Consider the following 11,189-nt stretch of genomic DNA (forward strand, 5'->3'; position numbering starts at 1 on the left):
TATCCCAATTGTGCCTGCCTTTGTTCTGGGTTCAGAAACTGCAGCACTTGTTTTTTGAGACAGGGTTTCTCTGTGTAGCTTTGGTGCCTGTCCTGGATCTCGCTCTGTAGAAGACCAGGCTGGCCTCGAACTCACAGAGACCCGCCTGGCTCTGCCTCCCAAGTGCTGGGATTAAAGGTGTGCGCCACCACCACCCAGCTATATTTCCTTTCTAAATAGATGATTCCTCAGAGCCACAAGGCAGCAGGTGGCCTGTGAGAAGGAGGTGTGTTCCTTTCTTTGTTGCCACCAAGACTTAGTTTAAACAATACACATTTATCTCAGTTTACAGGTCAAGAGACCACTCAAAAAGCTAGAATCTTGGTATCCACTGCACTCCTTTCTGGAAGCTCAAGAGGGAATCCAGTTTCCTCGAGGTCCAGGTTGGCAGAATTCAGCTCCTTGTAGCTGCAGGGCCCAGGTCAGCACATGATGTCAATTGAGGACCTTTTGCAGCTTGTAGAGGCCACTCCCATCCATCTTCCTGTGTCTGTTCCTTTCTACTTTCCAAGAGTCTCATGACCAGACTGGGCCTACTCAGATAACCCAGGACAGCCTTCTCGCTTTTTTTGAATTGTTTTGTTATTTTAGACAAGGTGTGTGTAGCCAGACCAGGCTGGTCTCGAACTCAAGAGATCCCCCTGCCTCTCTTTGCCTCCTGAGTGCCAGGATTAAAGGCCTGTACCAACAGGCCCACCCTGGCTAACCCTCCATAGGTTATTCACAGGTTCCAGGTTTAGGGTGTGGCTATCACGGGGGTGGGGAAGAGTTCTGTCTAGCAAAGGCTGTATACATGAGTAACCCTGTGCAGAGTGGGTGCAATTTATTTGTGCGGAGATAGACATCTATGAGAAGCTACACAGCATCAAAACTCAGCACTGAGGATGCCACCTGGCTGGAGTGTTGAAGACCAAGGGTAAGAAATAAGTACATGGAAGAGTGAGGAGCAATCACAGGACAGCATAAGGTCCTGTATCTAAATCCCAGCATACACAGAAAATAAACAGTATTAATAGAAGCAAAGGCAGAAGCAAGAGTTCAAGGCCAGCCTGGACTCCAGGAGACCCTGTTTGAAAAAGCCAGGAAGAGGCTCTACTCCCTGCAGTGAATACAGACAGGCTAACAGGAAAGGCTGTGCTGCGGAGCTCCCCCCCAGTAAAAATGACTGCATTCTCATGGCCTTCGTGATCAGAAAGGCGAGCTCGGGTCAACTGGGAGCAGCTGTGGTCATGGTTCAGCCTGCTGCAAGGTCACCAGCAAGCTTCCTGCAGAGGGTGCTGGTGCCCTGCCTGAGGGTTTCCACAGTACTGAGCACATGGGCACCTGGATTCTGATGGAGGGTAGATTCTGAGCAGTGCCACACAGACCCAAAGGTCCCTGTGGATGCTGCTGGTCACCAGAGCAAGACAGGAAACGTTTAAATAACCATCTGCTGGGTGGAAGATAAAGAACAATGTATCTCTGCTTACCAGCCCAGGGAAAGGAGAGGTCTCCATGGCAAGTAGCCAGACCTGTGACAGGATCATGGACACATGCAGTGTGACAGGCAAGCGCTGACTAAGCAGGGGGCTGAGAGAAGGAATACGAAGCGGCACACAACCACAAAAGGTTTATCACTGGCACGACTCCATCTGTACATATAGTTGGTCACATATATAATATGTAAAACAGTCCAAACCCCACCCAGACAGTTAAGAAAGCCCTTGCACAGCCGTGGCTCTCCTGGGCCCTCTGTCCTCGCTGTTCAGCAGACCAGCACTGCCCCCGGGTGTACGCTAGTCCTCCAGCAGTAGGTCCAGCTCCTCCAGGGGCAGGCGTACACGAAGCTCCTTCTCAGTCATCAAGTCCACGATCTCCTGCAGCTCGTCTGGGAAGTACTCCATGGCATCCATGTACAGCACCTAGCAGCAGAGAAAGACAACACTGGCCGTGAGCACAGAGCAAGATCATGGAGGGTCCCAGGGAGTCCCATCACTCTGCGGCCTGTGGAGACTTGCCTAGCTCAGGCAGCTCTGCATGTCCAGGGGAAACGGCAAACGGCCGTAAATAGTAAATACAGTGAAGCGCTCACTTGGACGTGGCCAGCAGGGTCAGCGCTACAGTTCGCCTCTTCATCTGGGTAGGACATGGGCATCTGGGCATTGTAGGAGAACGTTGGGAAAGCGCTAACCCCATGGAGCACCATCTCAGGACAGTGTCGCCAGGACAAGGCTTTGGCAAAGCCACACCCTGACACTGCTGAGCAGAGGCGGGCTGGAAGGTCCCTGGGAAGCTGAAGATGACGGCAGTGTTTAAAGCTTACCTTTGCCCAAGGACAGCTCTGGAGTGCCTTGTAGAACACACCTTTGCTTCTCTCCTTGTTCCCTAAGGGAACCTGAGGCAGGAAGAGATGGTTAGGTGAGCGATGGAGACAGGGAGGCTAAGGCTACAGTGTGCACAGTCTGCGCCTGCCTCAGACACCAGAAGCTGGCCTGTGTCGGGGCCGACACCATCTTGACAACCTGTGGGGTGATTCCAGTTCCAGAGAATGCTCTTGGGCCCCCGCTGTGTTGGGTCGTTCGACACTTAGTTTCGGAAGCCGTGGGTCTCCTCCTTTACCACTACTGTCTAGGTGTTAGAGACAGGACTTAGGACGAGACATGTCCATGAGGTGAGGCTGATGACTTTGTACGCTTGGGAAATGATCTGCCATTTTGTGAAAATTACCCTCCGAGACCAAATAACGAGGATCCCTGGGTACTGGTTACATCATCTCTGAAAGGCCTTGAAGACAAGCATGACAGCACATCCACATGGGGAGCCCGGCAGGAGGCTCACAAGTCCTAACCCAGCCTGGACTAAGTAAAAAGACTGTCTAAAACCATGACCACATAGTAAAGATTCAAAGGCTAATTTGCCCATAGCCTATTAAAAGTTTCTGTCAGAGCCTAGAGGTCATTCTGCCTTAGAGGTAGCCTGATGGTGGCCTCTCTACAGCTCCCACCTAGGCTGCTCTGTGAGATCTCCTGGAACTGGAGGGCCTCTTGCAGGCCAGGCAAGAGCCATACCCCAGCCCCACTACTGCATTAATATCATTACAGGCCACCCAAGATCCAAACACTACACAAATGTTTCTGGAGTGTGTGTGTGTGTGTGTGGCTAAGATGTTCGGGTCAGATGTGAGCCACCTGCTGGATGTTCTAGAAATGGAACCCAGGTCCTCTGGAAGAGCAGCAAGTGCCCTTAACCACTAAGCCATTTCTTCAGCCTCGGCCACCCTTTCTCTGTTTTTCAAGTTTGATTCCCATGGTCACAGGAAGACTGTGACTCCCATGGTCCTATGTGTGGCTCAGCAGACTCCTGCTCTGAGGGTGAGCTTCTGAATTGATCCCCACAGAGCTAATGTGCTCTCCTTCTCTCAAGTCAACACACTTCAGTGTCCTCTCAAGTACTGACTAAATGGAAGAAGAAGAAGAAGAAAACTATGTTACTGCACTCTCTCAGCCATGTACAGCTAACCCTGGACCCCAGTAAGCCCAGGCACAAGGAGGCTAGCCTCATGTAAGAACTGCTCTCTGGCATTTCCTTCCAAAGTCACCACAGGAAGCGGCCTTCCTGTATCAGGTGTGGCAGGACCCAAAGCCGGGGGAGAGCCTAGAGGTGACTGCGCTCCCTCCACGATGTCATAGTAAGGCATGGCCTTGAGTACACCTGCCCCTCTTAGAGCAGTTTCTCCTGGAAGCTACCTGCCTCTTCCAACCCTACCTTCTTCATGTCCACCGAGTCCCTGCACATTTCTGTCAGGGCTGAAACATGCTAGGGCCACTCCCTCCTCCCAGAGTTCCCTGTTCCCCCGTGGTATTGTGACTAGGAAACCATGTCCTATCAGGCAGACCAGGGACCTCTCAGAGCACTAATGTGCAAAAGCAAAGCAGCACAGCTAACCGAGAGGGGCCGCTACAAAGGCAGGTCCTCGACTAGTGAGCACAACCACGTGCTAGGCATCCACCTAAAGAAGGGCTAACAACTGTAAACGTGGATGTTTAGCCGCTCAAAAGCATCTGGAGGATGGAAGGGCCCTTCTCAGAAACGCAGCCATCAAATGAGTGAGAAACGTGGTCTCCAGGGCTCCAAGGGGAGGTCAGGACCCAGCTTTAATAACGATCTGCCACCAGATGCAGCTGGCCTGTCTCCTCACAGCAGCCGTTTTGTACCCCTCCCTTCCAGCTACCTGCTTTCAGTTGCTTTAAATCCCCAGTTCTCTAAGTCCCACAGCTGACTGTGGGAACAGTCCCCTGCCAGTACAGCCACAGATAGCAGCTCTGATGCATCGTGACAATAATGGTTGCCTGGGTTACTGTTCAGGGACTTGACGGCCATTTTTGATAAGGCCGTGGCTCTTCACATGTCTTGTTAGTGTGACCTGGACATCAGGAGGTTGAAAACACTCCAGCCCTCAGGCCACAGTTCCCCATTTTGAGAACAGTATCCCAGGGAGAACTGTGAGGTCTGACTGCACACGTGCAGACAATGCATGGCCCTTCCCATGCAGCATGTTCCCATTTCTTTACCGCATGAATACCCCCAGGCCCCATTCTAAGGAGGCAGATCTGAGGTGTGCGTCTCCCATTTCCTTGCTCAGTCGGCTTGTCAGTGGGCAATTTCTCTTTAGAAATACTGTAGGTAGGAAAAATACATGGCCCTGCTTGGTCACACTATCCCTGTCTGAGTATCTGATCCCTCCTGGAGCAGGAGGGAAGGAAATCCTAGACAGAGGCTTCACCTTCTACCCCAGAAACCAAGACTCACAGGCACCATGTGATGCATACAGTGAACAAGTGCCCTAAGTCAGCCCTGAGGCAGGCACACATTCCTCTCTCCAAAGGCCAGCCAGGGCAATAGGAACAAGTGCTGTCACAAGTGCTGCGTCTTATTTCTAGACGCTAACTAGGGTTTAATAATCACCTGCTTGGGCATCTCTGTTCCCAACTGATGTGTGCCGCCTTCTGATGGGGACACAACATCTCAGAAAATTAAAAGGCAATTTCTAAAAACTGACCTCACCCTCCCCAAATGTAGCTTCACCTCTCTCTAGCACTTCCTGTGTGACTTCCTGAGGTGACACTGAGGCTTCCTCTCCCACCAGCCCTGAAAATGAAAGCCTTTCTAAATGGCCTAAGATCTGTGAGCAGACAGAGATGAACAGCACTACATGGGAGGTAAAGATCTAACGGGGACAACCAGGAACTGCCACAGCTCCTTTTACACAGCAAGACTTCCTGCACTGTGCACAGCGGGTCACATGGGTGACTGGCTGGCTTATCTCCTTAGATGTCCTTCCCTACCGAGAAGGAACACAATCAGAGTCTTAGAGGAAACTGTCACTTCCTCAACACCGCCACCAGCTTGGCTCAAAGTGCTGATGTGCACAGAGTAACAGCTGGAATGTCCCCTCAAACTCGGTCTGCCATCTGCCAAAGTGCAACCTAAGTAGGACTAAGAAGGAAAACTCGGCTGCTGTTTGTCTGACTCCTTCTTCCTATAGCCAACCCACAGCAAGCTTTAACGTCCTCTGTATTTCTGCAGGGAAAAGTAAGCATGCTAGCAAGTCTGCACACCGTGCAGAGGCCACAGTACACAGGCAGGCAAGCCAGTCCCGATGGCCTTTCACGGCGGTCTCTCCCATCCTCCCCAGACACTTGCTGACCGCACCTTGTAACTGAGCTTTCATTCATTTCTTTTCTTAACTGTAATTAATTAACCAAGTGCTAGGAGCCCACCCAGCTGCCTCAGGAACTGCCAGACAAAGTCACGCTCTAACTAGTCCTTGGTTTTAACACCACCTCATCAAAGATACAAATTCCTTCCGGGTCCAGAGTTTTCAGGTCAACAGCAGTTTTCTGCACACAACCCAGGCAAACCTGGCTCACTGCGGTCTCAGAAGAGTTCTGTCATCTGACCTTCCCTGTGTGCATCTGGACACTTGGGACGTGGAGCTGGCGAATACACAAGTATCCATCAATCTAAAGCTCTTTCCTCTGCTCGGGAAGACTGAGGGCGACGAGGAGGGCGGGGAGGTCGGGCAGGGGTCTGACTAAAGCCAGGTTTTCCTGCTGCCTGCGCCAGGGTGCTGGGCAGTCCAATCAGGATGCACCACAAACACCATTTCGGCATGGAACCCTCTTCGGCCATAGACTTGGGCTTCTGGCTCTAGAGACTGAATGGAAGTACTAGGGACACAGTCAGCGGTAAAGTGCTTGTGCTACAGCACAAAGGAAAAAGACCAAGTCACATAGAAAGGCAGATCCATCAGAATAACACCTGACTTCTCAATGGAAACTCTGAAGGCCAGAAGGGCCTGGACAAATGTTATGCAGACACTAAGAGACCACGGATGCCAACCCAGACTAATATACCCAGCAAAACTCTCAATCACCATAGACGGAGTAAACAAGATATTCCATGATAAAACCAGATTTAAACAATACCTATCCACAAATCCAGCCCTACAGAAAGCACTAGAATAATGCCAAATCAAGGGCTGAAAATAAGGCTCTCCTTCCCAGGCGGTGGCTACCAACAACTACAGGTTTTTCTACTTACAAATTTAGACACGGGGCTTCAACAAAACAAAAACAGAGAATCAAAAAATATTTTCTTACCAAAAAATTCAAATACATCCTCCACAGTAGGGGGCACTGGCTGCCCTTGTCGCTCCGAATTGCATTTTCAAACAGGGCCCTGATCCGATGCGTCAGGCCGGTCTCCGGGATGGTGGCGTGGACCTCTCTACCACCTACTCTGCAAGGAAAGAACTCAGGTCATTCCGAGATGAGTTCTGTCCCCAACATCACGGAGGAAGACATACTCCAGCAATGACCAAGGTCAGCAGCACCTCCATCAGTTTCTCGGGAAGCGCTGTCCCCCAGGGATGAGCATGTGGACAGCCTGTGCAGGTGAGGCTAGAGCAAAGGCACTGGCCAGGACTGTGTTTCTGTACTATGCTGAGCCTGTCCAGGAAGCCTACACAAGCCCACCCTGTGATCAGAATGCAAAGTCCTGCCTGGGGAGAGAAAAGGTCTTTCGATTTAGACTCAGGTGGAGTGAATAAACTATCAATGGAAGAAACAAAATCCAAGCAAAATGAGGTATCATTAAAAGCAACCCTATGTCTATGACCGACGTGAAGCAGCTGCAAATATCCTGGAAGGACAATGACTCCTAAGCTCCCGGTTCCAGGATGACCATTTACTATGTCAAAAGAAGGCATGTGGAGCATGATGCCATTCTCATGAATGCTGCCAGAAGCTCACAGCTACTGTGTACCACCTTCAGGCCAAGCACTTGCTGCCCCGGACCTGAGAGGAAAGCCCAGGAGGTCAGCTCTTCCATGATTCCCACTTGACAGAAGACATGAAGTGCTTGCCCAAAGTCACCCAGGTGACAAGTGGCAGAGCGGGCACTTGAATCAGAGCTGACCTCTAGAGTCCGTGCTTGAAAGCACAATGCTCTCATTCCATCTCAGGTACACCAGAAACAAAGGTCAGGTCCACGCCTGGTGCAGGAAGACAGTCACCAACGGTTCTAACGAGGATGGAGCTATTCCTAAGGGTCTTACTCACTTTTCAGTCTGTTGGCAGAAGCATCGAGAGCAGTGCAGCAGCTGAGGCAGGGACTGAGACCTGGCAAGGGGCTGAGAACACAATAACCACCCCATAAAGGTCTGTGAGACCCATGCATGAGACCGCCAGTAATTACCTCTGGACAGAGTCCACCAGCCTCTTCCTCATCTTCTCGGCTTCAATTGCAAACAGCCAAGGCTCCAAGTGTTTGGCAGACCTGGTGACGATGTTGAAGAACCTCCTGGTCTTGTTAGCACTGTGGGACTTATTCTGAATCTGTACATATGCCCTCCAGAGAACCTGATTGCCTGGATATAGCTTGAGAGCCTCTGAGAGCGTCTCTCGGAGTGGAGCCAGAGGGTACACACTAATGTTCATGTGGAATCGCAGCAGACTTGTATGCATCAGGGTAACAGCTTCGAGAACACTGCTCAACCTCTGAGAGCTGGCACTGTCCTCCGGCCCAGGACCTTCTGGGAGAACAGAGCCCTTCAGCTTGGCAAACACCTGTCCATATATCTGCACAGCAGCATCGATCCCTACAGTCAAATACTGGAAAAGCATAAAGCATTTGACCAAGCTACCCAGGCAGTCCAAGGACTCTGCGGGAGCTGGGTCAGAGGCACAAGTCTGTCCCAGACAGTCCTGCAGAGCGTGTTCATAAGCCTTTCGAGCTTTCAGAACCTGAGTGGCCATGACCTGCCCAGTGTAGGGCCCATAGGGACTGCTCTCGGTCAGTCGCGTTAACACATGGACAGCCCGGCCTGTGGTGGCTCCTCTCGAGTCAGGCGACAGTTCCATCTCCAGCTCGGCATAAAGCAGACTGAGTTCACAGAGTTCACGGTCCTTCAGCTCACTGCCGCCTGCCATGCTGAGTGCTGTATCAAACACCTTTCTGGCATCCTCTATGTTGCCAAGCAACCACTCCAGGTGTGCATACTGCTTCCAGAGGCAAAAGTTGTTGCGGTTTTCTGGCTCTTTAAGGAGATTCTTGGCTAGTTTTTTGCAGTTTTTTCCCTGAGACTTTAATCGCTTCTTTTTAGTGTGGAGACACCAAATGACCTACAGCAAAAAGAAAAGAACAATGCTGGGTCCCCCAAGCACTCCCTTGTCCTGTCAGGCTGAGGAGGCACTGGCGAGGCAGCAGTCCACACTTCCTCTGTCAGATCTGGCTGACACCAGCCCCCTGAGCCGGCAATGAAATCGGGGTGCCAGCATGAACAGACAAGGTTTTCACTTGAATTCTCAACAAACAGGCCCAACCCTCTCCAAATGCTCATCTCCAGAGATGGGCCACATTTCTCTTTTGTCCAAAAGGCAAGAGCTCACTGAGTGGAAAATGATGAACTACACTGTGAGCCCACATCTCTCTTCCATGTTTCTAATGACTCAATCATCCAGTCAAGGACACTTTCCAAAGACACAATTCCCATACAACCTGCTGTGTGTAAGCCGCAGATAGTTTGAGGACTTACATATTTAAAAACGGAAGGCATGAAGTGGGGGTGGGGGAACTCTGTAGCTATGATCCAAATACACTGTATTTGTGTATGAAGTTATCAAAGGATATGTATGTTTTAGAAATGAATTGAGAGCACATTATCCGTAAGAGTTAGTATTAATACTGGCCAGCAGAGGGCAGAGCAGAGTCTGGGACCTCGCTGCGCCGACAGCTATTAGGATAAGCAGCTTATTTTCCTGTCCTAAGACGCCCCAGATCCTCTAACCCTGCTTAGGCTGACGCTGGCTCTTAGCACTAAGTGCCTGGATAATCGCAGACAACAGACAGCTCTGGCCACTAAGCACTGGCCTGTCTCCTGCTGCTCCTCCACATCTGAGGCGCCTGCAAGAGCCACTCAAGGAGGAAGTTCTGTGACAGTGGTACTCGGAGGCTTCTGGAGCCCCTGCGATCCCGTGAGACATGACATGAAATGAGGGAGGAGGCAGCTAGTTACCTTGGCAACCTCATACCGCACCCAGGAGAGGCAGAGCTGAGACTTGCGCTGGCCTGAGAACAGAGGCAGCACAAGGTGGAAGACGTTGCGGACAAACTCCTCGCCCTCTCGGCTGTGGCCTTTGGTCCAGCGAGGACAGCCCAACTGCTCCATGTAGCCAACACAGCTAATGCCCGAAAACGAAGGGTTGAAGTAAGTCAAGGGCTTCTCATCATAAAGTTCACTGTCAAAGACGCTGCTCTCGTCCATGGCCAGGTAGAGGCAGGAGGCTGGAGGCAGGAAGCCGGAAGGCACGCCCAAGAACTGCAGAAAGGCCTCAATGAGCTGGAACTGAAGACCCGGGCTGGAAAGTCTGATCAGAGATTGTCCAATATCATCAAACAGCACCTGCAGGCGAGAGGAGACGCAACCAGTGAGACACAGGAGCTGTCACAGTGGCACGGCTCTTTACACAGATGTACTAATCCAGCATCGGTCAAAGTAAAGTAAGTTTTAGTAGACAGCAGCTAGGTCTTCTTACAAAACACAAAGAATCAAGAGGCTCCCCAGGCACCGTGAGCAGCTGCAGAACAGAGCTGCAGCCTGGACCGCAGGCACCGTGAGCAGCTGCAGAACAGAGCTGCAGCCTGGACCGCAGGCACCGTGAGCAGCTGCAGAACAGAGCTGCCGTCTGGAGGGGCCATTGAGAACTCGTGCATACCATGGGAAAAGGGAAAGACCAATAGGCTGAAGCCAACAGTTACCAAAGCAACCTGCTGGACTCACAGGAAATCTAGACTTCGGAAGCACACAACTCTAGCTACACTGGCAGATAACAATTACAGAGACCTCTGACTTTAGGGTGGGAGACTTACTATTTGTAGTTTCTGTCTAGAAATTTGCTTCAAAAAATGAAAACCGCTCAAAGACAGATAAACAGGTACACGGTAAGGAGAGAGCAGAAGCAGTGGACTGTGTAAAGAGCAATTAAGAGCCTGATGCTAGCTGTAAGTGTCCACGGTGACTTCATACATCACTTCCACACACAGCCGAGGACACGACCCTATCTCAGGCGCTTTCACACTGACTGGCTTCTTTGCCACTTGGTAGAGGAAGTCAGGTACAAGCACAATAACACTGGACTGCCCAGGATTCAATGGACTGAACCATTGGCTCATCCAAAAGCTTTTCTCCCTAGGGCTTTGACAGAGAAAATGCAAAATGACAGGAAATTGCTCAGTCTGCTCTAGAAATCAGCTAGACAGTGAACTCTAGGAAATCCTCAAGCACCAAAACAAGGACCCTCCCTTTAAACATTCGGTAGGTAGCTCAACTGGCAAAGGGGCCTGAGGGCTCCCAGGCTCTCTGCTCCCCGCTACAGGCCTGCCGAGGTTTCACCAGAGGCTGCTTCTTCTGGTCCACCCTTACTCTCTGGGTCCTAACTCCATCCTTCACTACCACCTCAGATGCTGCCAGCACTGAGGCCTGCATGCTCCGGCATCAGGTAGCTCTCCAGCATCCACTAGCTCTCACTACCTGAGCACTAGCCAGAGTACAGCCTGTAGACACAGGGGACCAGCAGTGAGCAAGAGCCACCCACCCCCTCAAGGCCCCT

At 51.2% G+C, this 11,189-nt stretch overlaps 1 protein-coding gene across 1 annotated transcript; it reads right to left on the minus strand.

The window, feature by feature from the left end:
* Positions 1-1,648: 1,648 nt before the first annotated feature.
* Positions 1,649-11,065, minus strand: Nrde2 (NRDE-2, necessary for RNA interference, domain containing). The gene is made up of 6 exons (XM_059279163.1): positions 11,003-11,065; positions 9,596-9,982; positions 7,777-8,702; positions 6,681-6,819; positions 2,342-2,413; positions 1,649-1,940 (listed from the first exon to the last, which is right to left on the minus strand). The coding sequence occupies exons 1-6, from the start codon at positions 11,063-11,065 to the stop codon at positions 1,815-1,817; spliced, it is 1,713 nt and encodes a 570-aa protein (XP_059135146.1). The 3' UTR covers positions 1,649-1,814.
* Between the last annotated feature and the right edge of the window lie 124 nt (positions 11,066-11,189).

This window comes from Peromyscus eremicus, chromosome 14 (genome assembly GCF_949786415.1).
Source record: "Peromyscus eremicus chromosome 14, PerEre_H2_v1, whole genome shotgun sequence".
NCBI lineage: Eukaryota > Metazoa > Chordata > Mammalia > Rodentia > Cricetidae > Peromyscus > Peromyscus eremicus.

Bases quoted from the DNA above. Each gene is read 5' to 3' on its own strand.
- Nrde2 (XM_059279163.1), bottom strand. From the start codon at position 11,065: ATGCAGGCCTCAGTGCTGGCAGCATCTGAGGTGGTAGTGAAGGATGGA. The intron at 9,983-11,002 runs GTAAGGGTGGAC...TCTCGCCTGCAG, and splicing joins ATGGAGTTAGGACCCAGAGA to GTGCTGTTTGATGATATTGG. The intron at 6,820-7,776 runs GTAATTACTGGC...CTTTCCTTGCAG, and splicing joins CTGGTGGACTCTGTCCAGAG to AGTAGGTGGTAGAGAGGTCC.